The sequence below is a fragment of the Saccostrea echinata genome, unplaced genomic scaffold (genome assembly GCF_033153115.1).
Source record: "Saccostrea echinata isolate AGI-Se365-2 ecotype Australia unplaced genomic scaffold, CSIRO_AGI_Sech_v1 ptg000029l, whole genome shotgun sequence".
Classification (NCBI taxonomy): Eukaryota; Metazoa; Mollusca; class Bivalvia; order Ostreida; family Ostreidae; genus Saccostrea; species Saccostrea echinata.
The window spans coordinates 26,712,689-26,736,033 of record NW_026889778.1 but is presented as its reverse complement, the minus strand read 5'-3'; the positions used below and the strand labels follow the sequence as shown (position 1 = coordinate 26,736,033).

The 23,345-nt window shown below is 34.0% G+C and overlaps 2 protein-coding genes across 3 annotated transcripts; one reads left to right on the top strand and one right to left on the bottom strand.

The window, feature by feature from the left end:
* Positions 1-281: 281 nt before the first annotated feature.
* Positions 282-6,994, top strand: LOC133195758 (E3 ubiquitin-protein ligase TRIM45-like). 2 transcript variants are annotated; one of them, XM_061331685.1, is made up of 8 exons: positions 282-538; positions 2,066-2,291; positions 3,596-3,808; positions 3,955-4,925; positions 5,063-5,366; positions 5,670-5,819; positions 5,915-5,952; positions 6,770-6,831. In XM_061331685.1, the coding sequence occupies exons 1-7, from the start codon at positions 326-328 to the stop codon at positions 5,920-5,922; spliced, it is 2,085 nt and encodes a 694-aa protein (XP_061187669.1). In that variant the 5' UTR covers positions 282-325; the 3' UTR covers positions 5,923-5,952; positions 6,770-6,831. The 2 variants fall into 2 exon arrangements, with proteins under 2 accessions (XP_061187669.1, XP_061187668.1); XM_061331684.1 differs by lacking the exon at positions 5,915-5,952 and having other exon boundaries at positions 6,770-6,994.
* A 3,355-nt stretch (positions 6,995-10,349) lies between these two features.
* Positions 10,350-18,387, bottom strand: LOC133195751 (solute carrier family 25 member 3-like). Its single transcript, XM_061331677.1, has 7 exons — positions 18,307-18,387; positions 18,059-18,185; positions 17,376-17,686; positions 13,610-13,791; positions 11,846-12,018; positions 11,310-11,420; positions 10,350-10,975 (listed from the first exon to the last, which is right to left on the bottom strand). Exons 2-7 carry the CDS (start codon positions 18,177-18,179, stop codon positions 10,818-10,820), a joined length of 1,056 nt encoding a protein of 351 aa, XP_061187661.1. The 5' UTR covers positions 18,180-18,185; positions 18,307-18,387; the 3' UTR covers positions 10,350-10,817.
* Between the last annotated feature and the right edge of the window lie 4,958 nt (positions 18,388-23,345).

The window sequence follows — 23,345 nt, the reverse complement described above, 5'->3', positions numbered from 1 at the left end:
AATGTTCATATTTAACAATGCACCAGCGTTGTTTTTGTCAACTAAGCGCGAGCTCATTCACGCGTGATTGTGTGGATCATGGGACAGCTAGCTAGGTTTCATATATACGCAAACTAGGCCATTTATTTTGGAAGGTAAGAACAGATTTTGTTTAAGGTTGTTTCAATCTTGAGTAATTAGCACGCGCTTCTTAACGTATTGTGAATCATTGAAAACATTGGAAATACTAGTTATAATTATTTATACGTAATCCCTTATGATCAACAGTTTTGCAATTTTCTTCCCCAAAAACATAGGCGTGAATAACAGCTGAAAATTAATTGACATGAACCGATTTGGAGGTGTATACAAAGACGAAAATGTCGTCTGTTCCACAACCTGTGAAATTTACATCCCTGCATCCTTACCGGAATCGAGTACCTCTGTACTTAAATGTGAGCTGCATTCGTTTGGACATTGTGACGTCTATCTGATTCAAACTGCCGGACGTTCGGACACTGCAACGGGGTCGATTTCGGACTTACCAGGACAACAAAAGGTCAAAGGGTGCACTTAAGTAGCATTTCTTATGCAGAATGTCGTCATCTACCATTCAGAACTACGCTCACGTGTTAAGAATCGCTAATATGCTATATCTACACCTTTGTACGATTGCATTTTTGTTTCACGCAAAGTATTTATTTTGTCACATGAAAGACATAGGTATGAAATTTCATCTTCAATGCATAAATTATTCTTTTCCTGCTCAATTGAAGTGATGAACATGTAATGCGATGAGACGGAATTTGAATTATTTGTGAAATTTTATCAAGTCTCTTCGCACTTTTTTTTTTAGTATTTACAGTGTACTATATCAATTTAATTTCCCTAACTTCTATCTGTATAGCATGTCAACGTTCGATAATGTAAATAATTAATACATTCTTTTACACATAATAAATGATTACCGAAGATAAACATTCCACGCCATTTTGATTATCTTCATCTTCATGGAAGAAGTTGAAATTCTGTAACTTTTCAGTGTTTACACTCTCTTTAATGTACGGTAATTTATAATTGAAAGGACGTTGATTTCGTCGAGAGTAATTCTATTACATTTACACTGTGTACGTATAATTAATATCTTTAATTTCAAGACATTTTATCAAATTTTAATGTTTATACACTGTACTGATACTGGAACTTCAGGGGCGGATTCCAGGAATCGAAGATAGAGGGGCGCCAGCTGATAAACGCCTTAAGGTCCTAATTGGGTGCAGGTCAAAGCCCTTGTAGGGACATAGGGAGCAACGATTTTGGAATCTAAAGATTATATATTGCAAAATGAAGTCTTTTATGATTTAGATTGACTTTGAAAATTATAAGGAGGCACCGGACGCGCCCCTTAAACCCGCCAATTTGCTTTTATTAACACATAGAGATACAGGGTTGACAGAGGTTCCAGCCTGCAAATTTGAGATTAAATACCTGAGGACGGACTTGAATTTGAACATTTCTTTATATTTTTTCGCAGTTACATAGGGATGGATTTGAACACGTCATTTTACTTAAATTTAGTAGTAATAGATATAGATTGACCTCAACTTCAACATTCATGCTATTGTTAATAGACGATTATAGACTAGGACTTGAACTTTCCTTAAATTTTTGCAATAGATAAGAATGAATTTTGGACTTGTATATCTCATTATATTTTCGCAATAGATAAGGCTAGACTTGACCATTCCATTATATTTTAGCAATTGAATAAAGATACATGTATTAAGGATATATAAAGACTTTAACATCTCATTGTACTTTTGCAATAGAAAAGGATTGACTTGAACGTTTTATTTCATTTTTGCAATAAGGATACTAGTACACTTGAAAATCGCATTGTATTTTTGCAATAGATAAGGATGCATGGACTTGAAGGTTTCTTTCAAGTTTGCAATAGATAACTAAAGATGGACTTGTACGTTTCATTTCAATTTTGTAATAGATAAGGATGGACTTGAACGTTTCTTTTCAATTTTGCAATAAATAAGGATATATTTGAACATCTCATTGTATTTTTACAATACAGATAAGGATGGACTTGAACCTGAACAACATAGTGGACGATAACCTCCATTACACGAGGAAGGACCAGTACTGGTACGAATTCTCCAGACAATACGGCCCGAAAGAGCGCTTTGTGACCGTCCATTTCTGCAAAGAGGACGAACACTGTGAAAAGTTCTTAGAGCTGTTACAAATCTCCATCAGAACTCTGGAGGACTGCAGGCAACGCCATATACAACCAGAAAATGGTTAGCACATCTTACTATGACATTAAGTTTAATATGCCAACGAAAAAACAACAACAACAACAACAACAAAAATCAAACAAAAAACAAAACAAAATCAACACAAAAAGACTTGCCATAACTCCATAGTCAAGCATTAACCTTAAAATTTTGCAGATCAGCTTTGGGGAGGGGGTGGACGTTGATGAAATGGTAGGTTTTAATGAATAAATATATACCCGGTAGCAGTATTTCCCATCTGAATTGTAAAAGAATGAGTCCAAAATCACATGAACTCATAAACTACAGTTCGCGTACGGGGTTTCGACGGCAATTGTAGAGAACACTCTTGACTCGCAAAAGGAGATGGGCGAACATAGCGTGCAGAAAGCCTATAGCTTCAGATATATAAAAATCATGTTCAATGGGAATTTAGTATTTAGAGTAAAGTTCTCTTTATTGAAATTTATGAAATTATGATAAACAAAACTTTTCTGGGAAAAATTTTCTCTGCAAAATTTATTCTTTTATTTAAGAAAAAATATGTGGTATTCGTGGGGTTCGAACCCTAGCAATAAAAATCCTGGGTATCATTTTCTTTCAAGACTAGCACTCTAACCACCAGACTATACAAGACCTGATGAATAGTGGCATTTAAATCATGTTTGTGATATGACCATTGACTTAATGGACTTCAAGTATTTCTCGAAAAGATGCGAATGATATGTCATAAAAGTATATTTTTAAGGTATAGTGGGTCTTTGCTCCATAGTTTTGGAAACCAAAAAAATGTATATTTTTATGCATACTTCGAGGATTAACTTTAAAAAAAAAAAAATGGAGCGAAGACCCACTCGTATCGAAAAATAGTGTTTTAGTATGAAAAATGATTCTTTTTGCCCTCTTTATTGTGTGTACAATATTTCATAAGCAAATAATTTCAATCTTTGTGAGATTTTGCAAATTAAAGAGATTTTACACAAAGTATATTTTAACGTTAGATGAAATATCAAGGAAAATTTTGATATAATTGAGATTTAATTTTTCACCTTCATGTTTGTCACACTATAGGCTTTTCGCTCGTCATGTTCACCCATCTTCTTTATCAAAAAATTAATTTTAATGTCAATATATATACATAACTTTTCTATGAGACGTCTAAGGCTCAGTTTTCAGCAGATTTTTATCTATTATTATATAAGTCACAACATTTTGAAATCTAAAAGATATGTTTCGCACATGATTTTAATTTTATTTTCAGGACAAAGTCTAATATTTCTGTGTTTTTTCTCTTCAAATTAAGTCAATAGATTTACTTTACATTTAAGATTATCGTCTCATTGCCTATGAAACTACTGGGAAAATCTTTGTTCCTAAGACGTCAAGCCTAAAAGAAACAGACTTTGATTTACCATTTGAATGTGTTTTGGAAACGAATCGAGAAAAACATCAAAAACACTGGGCAGAAGAGCATGCTGTGTTTACCCACATTATTTCCCCAAACTGGAGGCCAAAACGAAAGACCACCATGCCCAGTAAAGGTCAGTATTTCAACAGTTGATATCCACCCCATCCAACCCCACCTTCACACATCGAAAAAAAAAGAGAAATTTTATTTTTTTAATTAGTATAATGAATAAACCGATTTTTACTTCTGTTCTTAAAATGTGTTTCTTTTTTTTTTCAGAGAGATCACACCATCATACATTCGGCAAGGTTCTTGAAAATATACAAACGCCTGACAAGTCTCAGCGGTATCTTAATTGTCAGAAATGTTCGGAGTCCTTCGATCTGGAAAATAAACAACCCAGGCTTCTGCCTTGTCTCCATACATTTTGTTTTCGCTGTATAAAAAATACAAAAATAGGCAATAAAGTACGATGCACAGTTTGTGACATAACACATGACGTAATGGACATGGACAAAGATTGTCCAAGAGATGACACGAGGTTTGATTTGATAGAATATTGTAAACTCAAGGATGGAAACCAAAATTTGTACTGTAGTGTATGTCCAAATAAAGTTGCAACGCACAGATGCACAAATTGTGCGGAATGGCTGTGCTCTGAATGTGAAGAGGCACATAAAAGAGTAAGTGCTACAAAGAAGCACATCTTACTGTCGACTGAAGACATGAAACTTGCAAAAAATCTAGAAGGGTTCAAAAGAAACGTGATGTGTAAACGTCATTCAGAAAATTGTCTCAAATTTTACTGCACAACAGAATCTTGCCAAGAACCCATGTGTGCAACGTGTGCTTTGGAGATGTGCGAGGAGCTAGATGCGCACAAAACCGTAAAGGTTGAAAGTATTGTCAAAGAAAAGCGGGAAGATATTGTAGCTTTGATGGACAAAGTGGAGAGCATTGTACATGACGTCTCAGCAACTATCGAACGAATTCATTCGGAGAAAAAGAATATAGAAGATAATGCTGAACGAGTCGTCGAAAATATTGATTCAAAATTCGAAAGTTTGATGAAAATAATTGAAATGATGAAAGAAGAATTAAAAACTGAGCTAAGAAAAGCAGTGGATACAAAATTAGAGGTATTAGAAAAACAAAAACTTGAACTAGTTATATTAAAGAAACAGATTGAAGAGGCAGAAGAATTAACAGACCTTGTGTTAATTTCTCCAAACTCTGTCGCTGTTATGCAGGTACGTATTTTCATATGGGTTTTTTTTCCTTCAATAAGACGTAATAATGCCGCAAATGTGATATATGATAAAAGTTGTTACTTTTATTTGCATAAGATCATGGACATTAAGTATTTAAAAAAACATTTTAATTTCAGTTGGAGAAAACAATAAGAAACAAACTTCAAAAACTTTCAAATGAAGTTATAGACCAAAATCCACGCGAGCTGTCTACTTTCGGTTTTTATGAAGACGATTTGGCAATAAATATGGAACAGGTCATTGCAAAGAATGCCTGGATTTGGACTTCTTCGGTGTTTCCGGACAAATGTATTACTATTGTCGATGAAACTTTCATGGAGAACGACTCTGTGATTTTCACTATGATGCCTCAAGATTACAGAGGACTTCCGATCAAAATTGATGCCATTGTAATGAAGGCAACAGTTGAGGATCCCGAAGGTATAAAACATTATTTAGAAATAGCTGTTTGGGAATTTTGAAAAATAAAGTATCTTCTTACAGTTATAGCCCGTAGGAAGCAATTTCAAGAGTAAGGGGGGGATGCACAACCTCAATTATTTTGGAGGGCACAATTGAAAAAAAAATCCTTGACAAGCAAAAAGCAAAAATACCCCCCTACAAACAAACTAACAGACAAAGAAACAGACAGACAAACAAAAGAAACGGATAGACAGAGAAATAAAAATGTTCACTGTAATTTTTTTTAATTATAATCCAGAAGTATCATTTGCCACTTTATAGGAAACATTTTTGATGGAGAAGTGACTCCCAGGGAAGACGAGTATGCAATGGTGGACGTCAGAGTGAACGTTGTCTCCCTTGGGCGCCACATCCTTAAGATTTACATGGGCGATAAACTCGTCTCTACCACTGTTTTTGATCGAACTCGGGGTAAGAAATCATTCAATTATAAGAAAAGACGTCATATGACCACTCATGGCGTCAATTCACAATTGTTTTTATTCATCTAATGAAATGTGTTACAGAAGAGTAATTCAAGTGTAAACTGCCATGGAATTAGAGGGTAAGTGAGGATCATGACATCTGCTTTATAGGTCAAGCATGGGTATAAGTACTTCTTATATATAAAAGTATATTTATTTAACGTTATATACTGTGTATGTATTGTACGAATTAAGAGAATATAGTGGCAAATGGACTTAATCTCACATATTAAATAGCGCAATCATGAATAAATGCTGTTAATTACGTAACCACGAATTAAGTCGGTGAAATTTTATTTTGCTATTTTGAGGCTTGAACAATCTTTTATGGCTGTCATTTCCAAGTTCTGCCAGGTTTTACCCTGCAGGGTATCCTGAAATAGTGTGCATTTTAATTATAAATAATATTTCTCTTGGAAAATCATGAGCGTTAGTTAAAGCAGATTTTATATGAGGGAGCAGATAATTTATGAACCTTCATTTTTGCAAAATATCAAAATGGTACTTGCTTACACTGCTTTCAACTCCAATATTATACACTGCTGGAGTCGTCTGGGGGAGATATATGCTAGATCTATAATTTGCAATTAAAAGCAAAGTTCCTCGAATTCTATTTCAAATTGCTAAGATAGAATTATAACTAAATGTATTGGTATTTGAGTTGATATATTGAACTCTATTTGATTATTGAAAGGATTCGACAGCGTGAATCAGGTGATAACGAAATTATCTGGACACTTTTTTGAAATTAAAATATGTACATGTACATTGTTCTTTATTCATACATTTGTTTTTAATTTAATACATGTATGCTTCCCAAATAATTACAATACTAAAGTTACTGATTTAAATTACGCTAAATTCTTTGAATATAGTGTCTTTTTTTATTTTTTGCAGTTAACCTCCGTTCTTCTTTCCCGTTAGGACTGGGCGAGAAAGTTATCTCCCTGAACTTAGAAGAAACAGACGTGTGACTTTTAGTTGATTAATCAATTAATTATGTCAAGACCAGGGTCCAGGAAGACAGCCGAATAACTTTTTTCTACGCATTTTTGCAAGCATGCATATTAAGATAAACTGCGTCAATCGTGAATAAAGTTAAATAAAGACTCTTTTAAAATCGGCTATTCGTTAAATTAATTTGCATTTCAAGATCCTCATTTATTTCAGATGAGTTTGTGTGATATCTTAATTTTTTTACTGTTATAGAATTGATGAAAGAAGGAAAGACGAACTCTACTGAAATGAGAGAGCATCAAATTACATGTACTAGGCCAAATGCGCCATCAACATCATTTTTATATTCAACGGGCAATTACTCTGTAATAATCTTGAAACGTGTGGAAAATGTTACAATGAACAAAAAAAAAAAAATAAATAAATAAATAAAAACAGCGAAATAAAATAAAAAAGCAATGAAGTTAATTTCTTTAAAAGGAGAAGGTGTAACAATTTTATTACTATATTCCCTATTCTTGCAGTTTTGAAATAGTCATTTGATATGCATCAAACTTGCAGTTCTTACATCTTTGTGTGTAAAATTACAAAGTTATATTATAAAAAAAAAAAAAAAAGCTCAAAGCTCACCATTAATTAGCCTAGTTTACTATGTGCAGTCACAGGCCTTTGGATCGCTTAAATCCGACTTAAAAAAATTGGGGTGTATAAAAAAGATATTTTTTAACACCTTAAATTTTTTAAAGCGATCTAAGGGCCTGTGGTGCAGTGTAAGAGACCATTCCAGACGCGCGCGATCAATCGATCGTAGGTGAGCGCGGATCAAAGGATCTAATCAAGTACCATCTTCAGGTATAGACCCAAAATCAATTCTCTATTACATGTTTACGGCAATGTTTGAATTTTTAAGTAATGATTTGGTTTGTTCTTGAGATTATTTCTATAAACAGTACCAGTACTCCTACATAAACCTTTGAAACACTTGTGGGTGAATGGTAGGACAATGTTTTAATTTTAAACAACCTTGAATGTGAAACAGGAAAGGAAAAAATGTATAGCTGGACCGGGAATCGGACGCGGAACCCCTGCATCTCTAGTCAGTTGCTTTACCTATTGAACTACACGACCCAAACCATTACATTCATCCCTTCTTAAATTGGCTTCGCCCCCACAGTCACAATCCAAGCTCTTATTTGTCCCTAACAGGACTTTCACCTGCAAGACCAGGGGTGGTAAACGGCGCCGATTTATATAACAGGAAAGGAGAAGTGTGGCTGGTCCGGGAATCGAACGTCTGACCTCTGCATCACAAGTCAGGAGCTTTACCTCTGAGCAACCCAGGCCTCCACAGCCCAAACCACTACACATGAAAATGGTTCCATAATTTGAATTAATGCTAAATATTCATTTCTTTATACGGAAAAGCTTTCCATGTATATATTCTTATGTAAAACATACAATTTTTTTCAGGCCCTGTAGTTATAAAGATGATTTTTATTAATCTCGGCGAGATTCGTAGGGACTAAAAATTTTGGTCTGACACCAGACCAAAGTTTTTAGTCCCTACGAATCTCGCTGAGATTAGATTTTTATATGACTCCACTTCATTTTTAAAATGATATCACTGCAAGATGCTGTTCTTTTAAATACTATAGTAAGCTTGAATGCCCCTAATTTCACCAAAGATTGGCAAGTTTAATTGGCTTCAGTAAAGGTCATGAATAAAAAACAGACAATGGAAAATAATCAGATCCAGAAGTAGGTCTCTGCTGAAACTGTAGCTCTACCAGAGTGTACTTTAAAATATAATAGTGGAACAGAAAAGTAGCACCTGGACATGCAACACTTTTTTAAAACTATAGAAATATGTCCATAGGACATGAATGCCTCGCCGAGGGTATATTAGTAAAGCAACATGAAAAATTGTATTAGTGTATGAAATTTGATTAGAATATCTTGAATTATAGTTTCTAAGAAAAATGAGGTCAAGGTCACAAGAAAGTTCAAGGTCAAATGTTTTGATGCAGTTGAATGCTTCTCACAAATACGTATTAGCATATTTAAGTTTGAAAAAATATTTTGAATGGTTTATTTAAAACTGAGCTAAACACTAATTTAAAATAAATGAAGTTAAGGTCAAAGGAAAGGTCAAAAAATGTTGATGCAGTTGAAAAGGTTACATCAGTATGTATTAGCATATGAAGTTTGATAAAAATATAATGAATGTTTTCTTTAAAACTGAGTTAAAAACACAAATTGAGAAAAGTGAGGTCAAGGTCAAAGGAAAGGTCAAGGTCAAAAAATATTGATGCAGTTGAATAGCTTACATAACTATGTATCAGCATATGAAGTTTGACACTAATTTAAGAAAAGTGAGGTCAAGGTCAAAGGAATGGTCAAGGTCAAAAAATGTTGATGCAGTTGAATAGCTCTCATCAGTATGTATTAACATACGAAGTTTGACAACACTGTATTGAATAGTATCGTAAAAACTGAGCTAAACACTAATTTAAGGAAAGTGAGGTCAAGGTCAAAGGAAAGGTCAAGGTAAAAAAATATTGATGCAGTTTAAAAGCTCTCATCAGTATGTATCAGCATATGAAGTATGATAAAAATATCTTGAATGATTTCACTAAAACTGAGCTAAACACTAATTTAAGAAACCGTTCACGGTAGCTCAGTCGGTAGAGCGCTCGCTCCATGATCGGGAGGTCCTGAGTTCGAATCTCGGCTGCAACTGACTTAAGTCAATAAAAAATAGGTAGAAACTGTTCCTTCGCCATGCGCTCTGCACTTTGAAGTGAAAGTTGGGGGTCCTTTGGATGAGACCTTAAAAACCCAGGCCCTGTGTCATGGCAGGCGTTGGCACGATAAAGATCCTTCACTGCTCAATAGCCCTGAGTGCCGAGTTAAGGTCAAAATTTGAAGCCCTTCACCGGTATATGGTGACGTCTCTATATGAGTGAAAAATTCTCGAATGGGACGTAAAACAACATACAATCAATCAATCTAATTTAAGAAAAGTGAGGTCAAGGTCAAAGGAATGGTCAAGGTCAAAAAATGTTGATGCAGTTGAATAGCTTTCATCAGTATGTATCAACATATGAAGTTTGATTACACTATCTTGAATGGTATCTTTAAAACTGAGCTTAACTCTAATTTAAGAAAAGTGAGGTCAAGGTCAAATGAAAGGTCAAGGTCAAAAAATGTTGATGTTGTTGCATAGCTCTCCTCAATATCTATCAGTTTGATAAAAATATCTTGGATAGTTTCTTTGAAACTAAGCTTTGAACAGAGCTAAACTCAAAGTGTGATGGAAGGACAGAAGACGGACATGACGAACACTTAAGCCCTGGCCATATTCATGGCGGGGCATATAAAGTTTTTTTGCATACCAGGTATACAGAATTGTATATCCTAGTGTTTCCTAAACTTGAACCAAGTTTTACTAAATTCAAACCATAACTTAGGATTAGCAATTTGAAAATTTTTCACAGAATGAAGGACAAAAAGACCATGATTTTATTTCACTCTGATGTTTATTATTTTTCTCTGTCAAACATCAACAAAGTTATGTGGTGAGAAAGTAAATGAAATAATTCTTACAAAAAACAGATCTGCCATGTTACAGAATATAAGTTAAGGCAAAATACTGTGTATAAACAAAAGTGTACTGGGGAAGACGGCAATTAAACTCCACACAATATCACAATTTCTACCACTTCCCCTTCATATTTAAAAAATTTTTAAAATATAGTTCTGTAATGTAGCATAATCAAACTCACTACAAACAAAATGTTGATGAAATATTCTTTCCCCCCTTTTAAAGCAGATGTTTATATGTTAATGTAACAAGAAATATTCAATGTACACTTAATATCAAGCATTGTCTTTTTTTCAAAACTAGGTAAAAATATATTCGGCTAAACTGGCTTTTCTCTTTCTTATGAATGTTTAAATTGAATTATATCCTAGAACTCAGTTGTCATTATTGAACGTTGAGCTTGCGCTTTAGAGACTCGGGCATCTCGGGCGGTGGTGGGCGGGGCAGTCGGAAGTAGACCTTGACTGAGTCATAGATGAACCACTGCAGGGCGGTCAAGGTACCAATCATGATAATCCTTGGTCCAAGTCCCTTCCACATTCCTGTTAAACAAGAAAGATCTTGATTAAGTTTTCTTAGTTATTTGGCAGTGTATAAAATTGTAGTTAGCCTGACAATACCAATTTTTCTCAAGGCAGACAAATTTTCATTGAATAAATACCATGTAATTTAAAGAGGGAAAAATAAAACTTTTAAATTCATCTTAAACATGACATTTTAAAAATATATAAATATATTACTAGTAAGCCTGCATTTTTTTCCCCAACGGATTTTGCACACCATAACTTACTCTGTAAATTTTTATTTTTCAACTTAATTGTAAATCATATCTTTGTTAATGAACAGCAGGTGACTGAAATCCAATCCTCGTCTTACCTCTAAGTCCCAACTGCTTTGCTGCCTGCACAAAGGTACTTCCTTTGTCATTGTTCAGTTTGGAAACGATTGTGTCTGCGGGGTGAGACACCACAGCACAGAATACACCAGCTGTAAAAGTAGGAAAATGGATTTATCGTACAGATCAAAATCTTGAGTTTTTCACTCCTGAAGGCACTGGATGGACAGAGTAGAGATTATTTCAGAGAAAGTAAAAAAAGTTTTATTAAAGTTTTAAAATTTTTTTTAATAATATTTCCAATCCTGATATTTATCAAAATAAGCCACATTCTTTACCAAAATATTTTTGCTGGAGAATCTGTAAAATTTGCAAATAAACAGGCACTTCTCCTACCATCTCTGGAGTTTCCAGGGGGCCCATGATTTTGCCCCATTCACTATATGCATTGTTTAATATTGCATTTATGAGAATGATCACTGTTCACATAAAAGCATGTGTTTTGCAAAAAATGACATTAGCAGTGGTTCAGTTCTGAATTATGATCTACCTACTCGTACATTTTACACACACTTACCAATGTAACCAGCTGAGAATGTCACCAACAGCTGCTCTCCCTTGCTACAGTCTGATCGTGCTTTTGGCACTACATATTTGTACAGAGCTTCTAGTGTTCTTTCAAAACAAGCAAACTTCATCATGGTGTATGGAATTTGTCGTGCCCACAATGGAACCAGTCCCTTATAGAAACTGTAAGACAGTTGGAAAAATCAATTTTTAACCAAAATACACTTCAAGTTGGCCCACTGGCCAAAAAGCATACTTCATAGCAGGTCTAATGACTAAATTGATTATGTAAAATTCATAAAATTATGATGGGAGATGACATATGTGTTCCTACTGGTAAAGTGCAACTTTCATAATTTTTGTCAAAAGTGTCCTAAAACCATTTAGCTCTCATATTTATTGTCAAAATGATGCTTCTTGTACACTGTCCAGAACATCAATGAAAAAATAAAATCTTGAGCAAGTTCATGGGCTGACAGATAGATTTTTCAAGTACTTGCCCATTGGCGAGTATATGGTCAAAATTCACTTGCCCTACCTGAATTTTTACTTGCCCAACCATAAACTATGAAAAGCAGGAAGATAAAAAAATGATTCTTACAAGTGTCCATTTCCACTTAAAACTAAGACATTATTTTTTTCTTGAAAAAATCGGTGCCCTCGGGCAAGTGGTTAATAAAAATTCACTTGCCCATCCCCAAAATTCACTAGTCCCGGGCGTCAGGCAATGGGATTTGTCAGCCTCTGATGTTTTACTTATTTTTGGAGTTTCAGTAATTTTGGTTTCCTATAGTTTGACTATCATTGGGAAAATCTGCTAGCCTAACACAAACTTTGGAAGAATTTAACATTGAAGAACAAACTTATCATGATGCCTGTTTTTGTACATTGTTTCTATATACCTCAATGAATGTTCAAACCATCAATGGGTAAATTCTTTTTATTTTTTTAACAGCTTGAAAATTTCAAAAATTTCACTATCCAAAAAAAAACTTTATTATTTTAACAGTTTGTTTATGAAATATTAACGTATTCAAATATGTAAACTGGTGATGCATCTAAAATACACGCGTAATCAATTGCCATAAAAATATGTTTATAAAGCTAAAATTAACTGTTGCATAATCAATTAGTACTCTAAAGTTGACTGTATACAATCACAGGTGTCATGTGCAATGAGGCGTAACTAATCCTGTCGGTTGTCTGCACGGGGTGAAATTCACGAGATAATCAAGCCGCATTGTAAATACAAGCAGTAATTATGGTTTCTAGGTAAAACCCAAGATTCAAAAGTGTTTTTAAAAAGAAGCTGCAGTGTGATTACAGCTATCGGAGTTTGGCATGCGACACTATTATGACTATGGACTAATAAACATGAAATATCTTGTAATCAATCCCTGTTTAAAAAAAGAAATAGGTTACAAGAAAAGTTGTTTCTTGGATAAACTTTATGATAGTTAGAGAAAGGTTTCGATTAAATATTTCTTTGACAAATTCTAACATCTGAAATCTCCAGTTCTCGAAAGCACCCGAATTTTCTCGCTGACGAGGACGCATCCACTCATGAGTTCGCGGACGCATCGTTTTTAAGAACCTTGTGTCCCAAATAATTTTTCTGCGTCTAAGACGCAGATTCTTGCGTTAATGAGAACCCTGAGTCCATTCATCAGTGTTTCTGAGAAACCAGAATACCTACATATATATATATATTAAAGATTTCCTCTGTTCTAAAACTTACAGAAGACTTCTTTTCTGGGTTAAAAACTGCACCTACCCATTGACTCCTTCTTCTTTGAGGATTCGTGGGAATCCCTCTCGGAGAGTTGAGGACCAGCCTGGCTGCGTCTGAATTCTGACTTTTACGGCCTCCATGGGGCAGAGTGCAATATCTGCAAAGAACTCAGCAGATGCACTGGCTGCCAGATACAAAGATGTCCTCCACAAGTAGGTATTTTCCTGAAAACAGAATGAAGTCATCACAGCAAAAATATTCAGAATGCTATTAAAAAAAAATAACTGAAGTTTAGTTGCCTTATTAAAATGAAATAAACTTGTACATTATTGTTTGACAATTCCAATATGTGCATAGTGTGTTCCCTTTGGGTATGGATATCTTTTTCTGAAGTAAATTTATTCTTAAAAATTATTAATTAGTAATTTACAATAACCATGATAACAGTGAATTTTTTTTTTTGCCAACTGAACTTGTACTTTTCCCTGGGGATAAAAAAAGTATTTGGGAAAAAGAAAGGTTAACTGATTTAGAGATTTTTTTTATCATACCACAGTGTTTAAGAGATGTAACGCAAAAGATGGAATTGAAATAAATCAAATCAAATGATATGCATTATTTGTTTTTGATAATCGATTTAGATCACACAAGGTATTTAGAATGATCATGTGATGATATTGCTGATTCGGTTTTTTTTCTCTCTCCAATTTGTCTAAAAGTTTGATAATTTTTCCCACTTCAAAATCCACAGGGACTTTCTTTAAAATGGGGGAAAAAACCCAACCCATTGAAGTCTAGGGGCTGATAAATCCCATTGCCCGACGCCCGGGACTTGTGAATTTTAGGAGAGGGTGAAATTTTATCAACCACTTGCCTGTGGGCAAGTGACTTATAAAAAATAAAATAAATATTTAAAGGTGCTTAGACACAGATTTGAACTTAATATTTTCTCAAATTTTCTGTACATAATATCACGACTTATGTATTGTAATAGCATTTCACACGAAAATATACTTATTTTATCTGGAAATTATTGGAACTACAAATTCCGGGACGAGTTTGATCAACACATCTTTGCACTTACACAAATTTTAACTTTATCCTTAATATTTAAGAAAAGAAGCGATTTTATTATGTATTAATCATGAAAAATATTACATCTATAATCCAGAAAATTAAAAATAGAAATGTTCGAAAGCAAAACCAACTCACCAGTATTGTCAGTCCATGCTCTGTGATGCGAACCGAGTTTAACAAATTGAACACACTCGTGAAACGTAAACTGTTTTTGTAAATAGGGCACAAGCTCTGCTATTGTTAATGTTTAAGTTTCACGGGTGTGTTCAATTTGTTTAACTCTGCACACATCAATGAGCACGGAGTGACAATACTGGTGAGTTGGTTTTGCTTTCTCACATTTCTATTCTGAATTTTCTGGGTTATAGTTTTAATATTTTTCATTAATACACAGCAAAATTGCCACTTTTCTTAAATATTATGGATAAAGTTAAAATATGTGAAAGCGCAAGGATGTGTCAATCCAATGCATCCAGAAATTCGAAGTTTTAATAATTTCGAGATGAAATAAGATTTTTATTATATTTTAGTATGAAATGCTATAGCAACATATAACTCATGAAATTATACAGAAAATTTGTGAAAATATTAACTTCAAATCTGTGTCCAAGCACCTTTAAGTCATAGATTTAAGGGGAAGAAGAACCTTGAGCTGAAAAAATACTTGTCATTCAATTTTTTTCATATTTTGTATATTTTGAATTAAGTATGTCCCATATATCTTAAAGAACTTATATCATTAGGTTTCTTAACTTATTTTAGAAATATTGATTGACAAATACTATGCCCTACAGTATCTAAGTGGAGTTTTAATTCTCCATGTTTCCGGGCCCATTACTCTGTCCATAATGGGATTTTTAAGCACAGATAAAAAATATGTAAGCGTACATGTATCTTTTAAAATATTTCAGAGTATGAATAGGGTTTAAAATTCAAAAAGGCAAGTTTCTTCTATCAAACTGCATCTGGATAGGGAAAATTACGTACTTTTTAAGACAAATTAAACAACAACAAAAACTTAATTTGCAAAAAATTCTATCATTCAATATTTTTAAATTTACGTTGAAGTGCAAGTCCTTCATATTATTGATCAACTGTAAAAGTTTCGAATGATGAAGCTGACCTCAATATTGCACAGGACATCGTTAAAGAAGACATAAGCATGACAAAACCGTGTCATGTTTACATTTCTTGAGTACGGGAAAAACCAACTATGACGTCACACGTAAGCTAAATAAGCGAAATAAGATATACCTACATAAGATTTCCCTCATCAGCAATGCAAAAATAATTTTTGTGTTCCCCGTTTCTCAAAATATTTCATCATATACTGATTATGACCTGTTTTTACTAGGGCTGGGATGATACAGTATTTTCTATATCGATACGTATCACGATATTTGAGCCACGATACGATATGTATCACGATATCTTGAATTGGTAATAAAATCTTTTTTTGTATGGAAATAAACAAAACATTTCTTTGCAAATAAGAATAATTTATTCAAAGAAGTTGTATATCTGTTGTAAAGCAAAATTATTTTACACAAGTGGTGTTAATTATAATGTATTTCATATTTGTATTTCTATTCAGCATATTTATTTTATATATTCAACCCAAAATGTTAGTTAAACAAAGAAAAACACAAGTCAGAATTTTTTTGGCGATATTTCAATATTTCTTCATATGTATCGATATGTGTATCATCCTCACACAGAATCGATATTATTGATATCTAGATATATCGTCACAGCCCTAGTTTTTACATAATAATACCGCCTCTGTATTCCGAGTATGATCTTGCTGTACTAACAGGTCGTGTATGACGTCACCGACTTGTTGGACGCACAGTTTAGGGAAACAGAGGAGTGGATCAAACAATTTCAAAATTTGTTTATGTTTACAAGAATGTTAAAACTTTTAATTTTTTTTAATATAAGATGGTAATTAAAGTAAACAAATTGTCAAAAACATATACAAGAACTGATGCTTTACATGTTTTACACTTATATAAACAGAGACTATGACGTAGTTAAACAGAAGTCATGTGACCATGTGTCCTTCGTCCCCTTAATACTGGACACAGGGGATTGCATGTTCTACTCAGTATTTTTTCCTATTTTTTTAAAAATATATATAAATACAGTATTAGTTTACGGTTGGGCAACAAATATTCAGGAAGGGCAAGTGAATTTTCACCATACACTTGCCCCTGAACAAGTGCCTAAAAAATCTATTTTTCAGCCCCTGGGAGTCTTGAAAAAGACATTTTGTATATTAGTCTGTCGTGTATTAACATGATTTGGAATAAGTGTACATGAAGCAGTGCAAAAGCTGCTAAAATATGATTACTGCTAAACAGGCATGTTTACAGGATCAAGTAATTAAAATTAATCAACTGGAATTATATTTTGAAATTTTACAAGTTAAATCCCTTCCCTGGTGATCATTCCTCAGTTTCATTGTCTATCAAAGTTTCCTTTTTATTTATTGTACAATTATTTTAGTAGAAAAATGGAAAAAAAAAAAACAAGTTCTACAACAAAGACCAGCTCTGGTCCTGCTTGAATTTTATTCAAGACAAGCCCAAATTTTTTTTACATGTTTTACCCTTAGGCAATGCCTAAATGTGCACATTAGACTTGGAAACAATGTCTGTACATTGTGTGTCATATTAGATACCACCGAATGTACATTTAAAGACACACATCTATTCAACATTCAATTTACCTCTCCTAAAAGGTTTCCATACACAATCTTGAAAACTTCATAGAAACCAAACTTGCAGAGTCCTTGTGCTGAGTAACCAATGGCTGTCGGGGCCCATCCTTTGGATAATTCTTTCAGTCCACCTTCCTGGACCGTTAACCTAAATCCATTTACAATGCCACCATATTTCTCTGGATTGACCTGAATACGGCACTTAACGAGATCGAGGGGTACCACTGCTGTATGTGTAATACCGCAACTGAGAATACCCCCAAAACCGCAGAGGGCATAATATTTGTTGGATCCAAATTCACAGCTTACTTCTTCGGATCCTTAAACATAAAACAATTATATTTTTTCAACACTCTAATGCATAGGTTGTAATATAATAAAATAATTCATGACTGAACGATCTCAAAATGAACCATTGGCAATGTTTACATATTTGATAAGTTTTAAGCATGTTTGTCAGATGAAAAATTAAAAATTTAATATAAACTTGGAGCTTCGGTGGGGATTTATTTATTTTGTTTTGATCAGTGATCTTAAATCTAATTTTTCATTTAAAAACTCTAATATGGCAAGCGTCCTTGACATGACCGCGAGCCTCTGTACAAGAAAAATGTGAATGAAAAAAGTTGTTAAACTCCAAACATTCACTTTTAAACACCGTGGTCTCAATCAAGCACATAATTTTTTTGTACCTGCCGCAGCTGCTGCCATTCCTGTCCCATTAGCATCGTTTTTGCTTTGACAGTTTGCTTCGTTGAAAAACGGTTTGGCCAGGGGATTACTCCGAGCAGTTTCTATCAAAGAACGGAACATGATGCCCTGTAAAGTATAAAAAGATGAGTTTGAATCATTTAAACTGTAAACTATATGCAATAATTTAAAGGAATCAGTTTAAAATCATTATGTTTCATTCAAAAAGTAAAGCCGGTTTATCAGTCACCTTTCTTCAATGGCGTGTCGAAACGAAGGGTCGGTTAAAACAGTTACGGCGAAATCGTTTACTCTTTATTTTCATTGGGTAAAATGCGATGACGTCACACTAATCAAACGAACATTTTATTTATTGAATATTTTGAAAAATAAGCTACATATATAAAGTTCTCATAATATTTTTGATAACATCTATCATAATTATGGCAAAAGTAATTTTTTTTCTTTTCTTTTTTTGCATGTATATGATGCACATGTAGACAGTGCTTCCGCAGTGTTACAGGGATTGTATCAAAACTTTCAGAGACATTTTTTTTCCTGAAAATAATTCTTCAAAGAATTTACGTAGCATTTTCATGTTTAACTCTGTCGTTAGATTATAATTTAACTATTTTGACCATATGATCTGTCACCACAGTTACACTGAATGAAGAGATCTCGATAGATCACAAGTATCTCAAAAGGACTTTAACATGTATAGGTTTCTTCAGAGACATAAATAATAGGTTTTTTATGTCTCTGGTTTCTTGCAAGGAATTAATTTTAATTTTTTTTTTTTAAATTATTACTTTTATAACATGTTCCCTTTTTTCTCTCTCTATTTTCCCCAATGTTTGTTTACATGTATTTTCTCATATAAAAAAGTCTGTTTGTTTGCTTTTTGTGTACTTGTTTTTATGTAGATCATTCATTTGGTTGTATTTGCAAATTGTTCCTGTAGAACAAAATCAAATTTTAATCATTTTCTATCATTATGTAGCAGAAAGGCTTCTTATGGCATAACATCCATACTCGAATATGCCTCAGGTTGCAGATCCAGGATTTGGCTTTGGGGAGGATGTGTTAAAAATTCGCCGGGAATTATTTTTTTTTTCTCAAAAAGGTAGGGCTTATATAGTTGTTTGTCAGCGGCAATTATTGCCCCCATTCTCACAACGTCCTTTTTGGTCCTTTTTCAATTAATTGGTTGCTGTGGGACCCCTGAAAAAGAACTGCGAACGATAGTATTGTTCTCCCGCCTACCTCCAAGTCAATTTTCAAAAGTTAACACATTTGAATGATTTTTCATATGTATATAGATATTTATATGAATTTTCATAAAACATTACTTCTTTGGGAAAACGAAGAGAGAAATTCTATAATTTTGATAAAAATAGAAATCAACGGCAAACGGAAAATATTTTTTAAACATCTATCTCTCTCTCTCTCTCTCTCTCTCTCTCTCTCTCTCTCTCTCTCCCCCCTCCCCGTGAAACAAAAATTCCTTTTTACAGGTAATATGGACTGTCATTTCACAAATTCATACCAAAGCTTTTTGTGTTTCACGGGGGGAGGGGGGGGGGGCATATGTTTACAGACAAAAAACTACAAAAATTCTTATTTTTTCACCAATTTCAAAAGGGGTTACAACTAAAACATTGTATTTTATTAATAATTCATATGTTTAATTTTATATGAGTAAAACATAAGAAAATATTTAAGGAACATTTATTCATATCCAAGGCATTATGCCTGCTGTTCAATCCATTTCATTTGTAATGAATAAATATATTTTAAACTAAGAATATTTTAAAATGTGGTGATGCTTTAAAGCCCGATTTCAATGAAAAATATCGTCTACCCCCCTTATTTAAAGAGCTGGAATTAGGGGTAAATAACTCAGTGTTTAACCAGGGACCTATATACTAGTATATAGGTCCCTGGTTTAACACTGGAATTAAAATTATCAGTCAATTACCATTGAACTGTTCTTTGCATTGAACAAAAACTTTACGGCCAAATTGCCATTTGTATTGAATTAAATGGGTGTAAAATGTAGGCGGGAATCGAGAGTTAGCGTGCGTAGTTCTTTCATTGGAACGGGCTGACTGCAGCGAGGTTTTTCGGGAATATTACAAATCTTGATTGTTTTTCTTATCTTTCAAACAATCACACTTAGCTTTTCGGTGATGAACAATGCGTAACACGTGCATTTTACATGTATAGGTGTCAACTGATTCCTTAATTTCTAATTACATTATCTGTCTCCGATGAGAGAAGCAAGCCCAAATAAAACCGATTGGAATTTGTCAGGGGTCCCACGACAACGGGTTGACACAGGACCCCTGACTTTGTTAGGATGCAATGCATGCCCCTCCCTCCTAACACTGAATTGACTTTTAGTACCAAGTAACCTTTTAGGTACCAATCAATTCCACAGAGGCTGTACGTCTGCAGTGGCGGATCCAGAAGTCCATGTGGGGGGGGGGGTTGTTTGAGGCCCGTAGGGCCGAAGGGGGAGGGCATGGGAGGGGGTGTCCCCCTCCCATAGGTGGGGGTTCGAGAAATTTTCTTTAAAAATGGCTCCAAATGGTGCATTTTCCAGCATTCTAGATTGAATTAGTTAGTTTTGGCCACTTTTTTCTTGTTGTTTTTCAAGACCGACCTACCCAAATTTTCAAGAAATTGAACAAAAAATTAAAATTTTGGGATAATTTTTAACTTCCATGTTAACTTGAAAAATGAGACTTTTCTAAAGAAAAAATTAAATTCAAATCTGATAAAATTAGAAATATCGCCATTTGATATGTAATATCCAATTCTTCATTTTAAAATGCACGTCCAACATACTGTTGCATGTTGCATGATGTGCAATTTTCCAACACTTACAAAATTCGAATACTGTGTAGAAACCCTAATTACTTTTTTCAACTACTTGACTATACTGTTCATATAATTTGCAATATAAACAAATAATGATATTTCATATTAAAGAATGAATATAAATTATTTTGGGAAATTGTTGGAATTATTGCTTATTCCTTGGGGTGGGGGGTAATTATAACTTCTAACATAAATGCACTCTTTAATTCTATTTTTTTACCCACTTACCTGTTTTGAAAAAAAAATCTTGAAAAAACAATCAATAAAAAAGTGGCCAATTCTTGTTTTGACAGGACCTCTAATTTATACGTATCAGTTTTACCACAACATGCACTTGTCAATTCATTATACAAAGTTGTAACCGTTTGCTGGGTTTTATTCAATATCATTCAACTGTAATTAAAAAAAATGCAGATCTTTTGCTTTTTAAAATTGCATTGTAACTTCCATCTACAAAAGGAATACTTTCAATGTGCTTTTTGGTACAGGTCACAACGTAAACAACTAGACAGTATACGTCCCTAATGTATTAATTAATTTTTTTTCTAAATAATAATCACAGTTTATTCACGTACTTCAATAAAGTAACAATCGGTTATCAAGGAAAGAAGAAAATTCTTGAAACAATATTACTTCAGCCATGCCAAAACAAAACCGTGATAACTATGTGTAGTTTTGGTTGTTGGGTATGACGTTGTGTCTTCAGTAGCTGCACGGACTATCATGATCTCTGTACCGTTGATTACCCCTGTGTATTGTATGCGCTCAAGCAGAAAGGATTTCGCATGGTGGCTGTATATTTCACCTCTTTGTGTAAAACAATGGGCTTGGATAGAGTCGAATTCATGCAATATATTGTTAAAATGACACTTGTAAAAATATTTTTATTGATCGGGCGGGGGGGGGGGGGGTTTCCCGAACCCCCCCAAACCCCCCTGAATCCGCCACTGGTCTGCGTATAGTAAGGGCTAGGTCATCTCACCAAGTCAAGGATTTCTGGATCAGAAATCCATAAATTGACAAATTGGGAAGATGAGGCTAGATGTGTGTGTGTGTGTGGGGGGGGGGGGGGTATGCCCCTCGGAAAATTTTTAACACATTTACAAATTTTAGTTTATTTTTTCAGGTGAAAAGGGATATCATTACATATCGATACAATTATCGGTAAAATTCCAGGAGACTGCATTTCTTCTTCTTTAAAAAGAAAACTCTCGATCAACCTAAAGAAAGAACAAAGTCTATAATTCGGCCAAATCAAAGCCTTTGAATGTTGACATACTATAATTCTTCTTACTGAATGACCCAACGATATAGTGAAAAATGTCTCTATTTCTATTATGCAGTTTATAATATTTTAAGCCCTGATATTTTGACGAAAATATATAAATTAAAAACTGATAAATGGAAGCGGCAAATCACTTTATGTGTTTTTCTGGAAATCAGTTAAACTGCGGGATAAGTTATTCTCTTTAGAGACTGGATGGACAGGTATGGCTATGCCTATTAACTTCTCTTTACAGAGAATATATTGAATAAGTTGATAAGTTGTCATGGGTAATCCATGCAGACGAGGAAGGGTGGGGGGTGGGGGGTACAGGCCTATCTCATATAATTATCGTTTTTTTAAATAATTTTTATTTTTCACCCAGAGCATACAGAGGCTTGCTTCCGCAATATATACATAATACCGTTTTAAAAAAAATCATATACATGTACGTTTAGCATCAAAGTTGTTAGTTTATGAATCTTATAACCACCTGGTCAGGCCGTAACACCCCCAACCCCCCAAGACAGTCCAAAACCTGGACTTTTGTCATAGGCGCTCCCCATGCAAGTTTGTAGATGACGAAATGATAAATCCACATAGGTCTACCCCTCTATACTAGGCTTATAAAATCAACAGTTGATTTTTGTAGTATAGAGGGGTAGACTTGTAGTTCAAGTTTATCATTTCGCCATCTACAAACTTCCATGAGGAGCGACCATACTGCAAGAAAAATGAGGGGGGGGGGGCACCAGCGTATAATGGAAAATTTACTATAGCATTATTTTATACTCCACAGAAAAGGGTCTTAAGGGGGAGCCCCCCCCCCCCCCCCCCCATTCTACGGGCCTGCTTGAATGTATTTTTCATTTTCCTCTCCATATATATAGGAGTAAGCCCAGAAATTGTGCTTAGTTTGTCCTAGAGCAAAAATATTATTAAAGAGCTCATTTTGCGTGTTTTTTTTTTTTGTTTTTTTTTTTTTTTTGTTTTTGTTTTTTTTTTAAATATCCTTATAAGAATAGTGTATAGCTTTCACAACTATTTATGGTTTTTTTTATGTTTTGAGATGGACCCTTAAAAGGCAGACGAATCTGCGAAAACATTCCGATATTATAAGGAAACAATGTGAGATACATTTT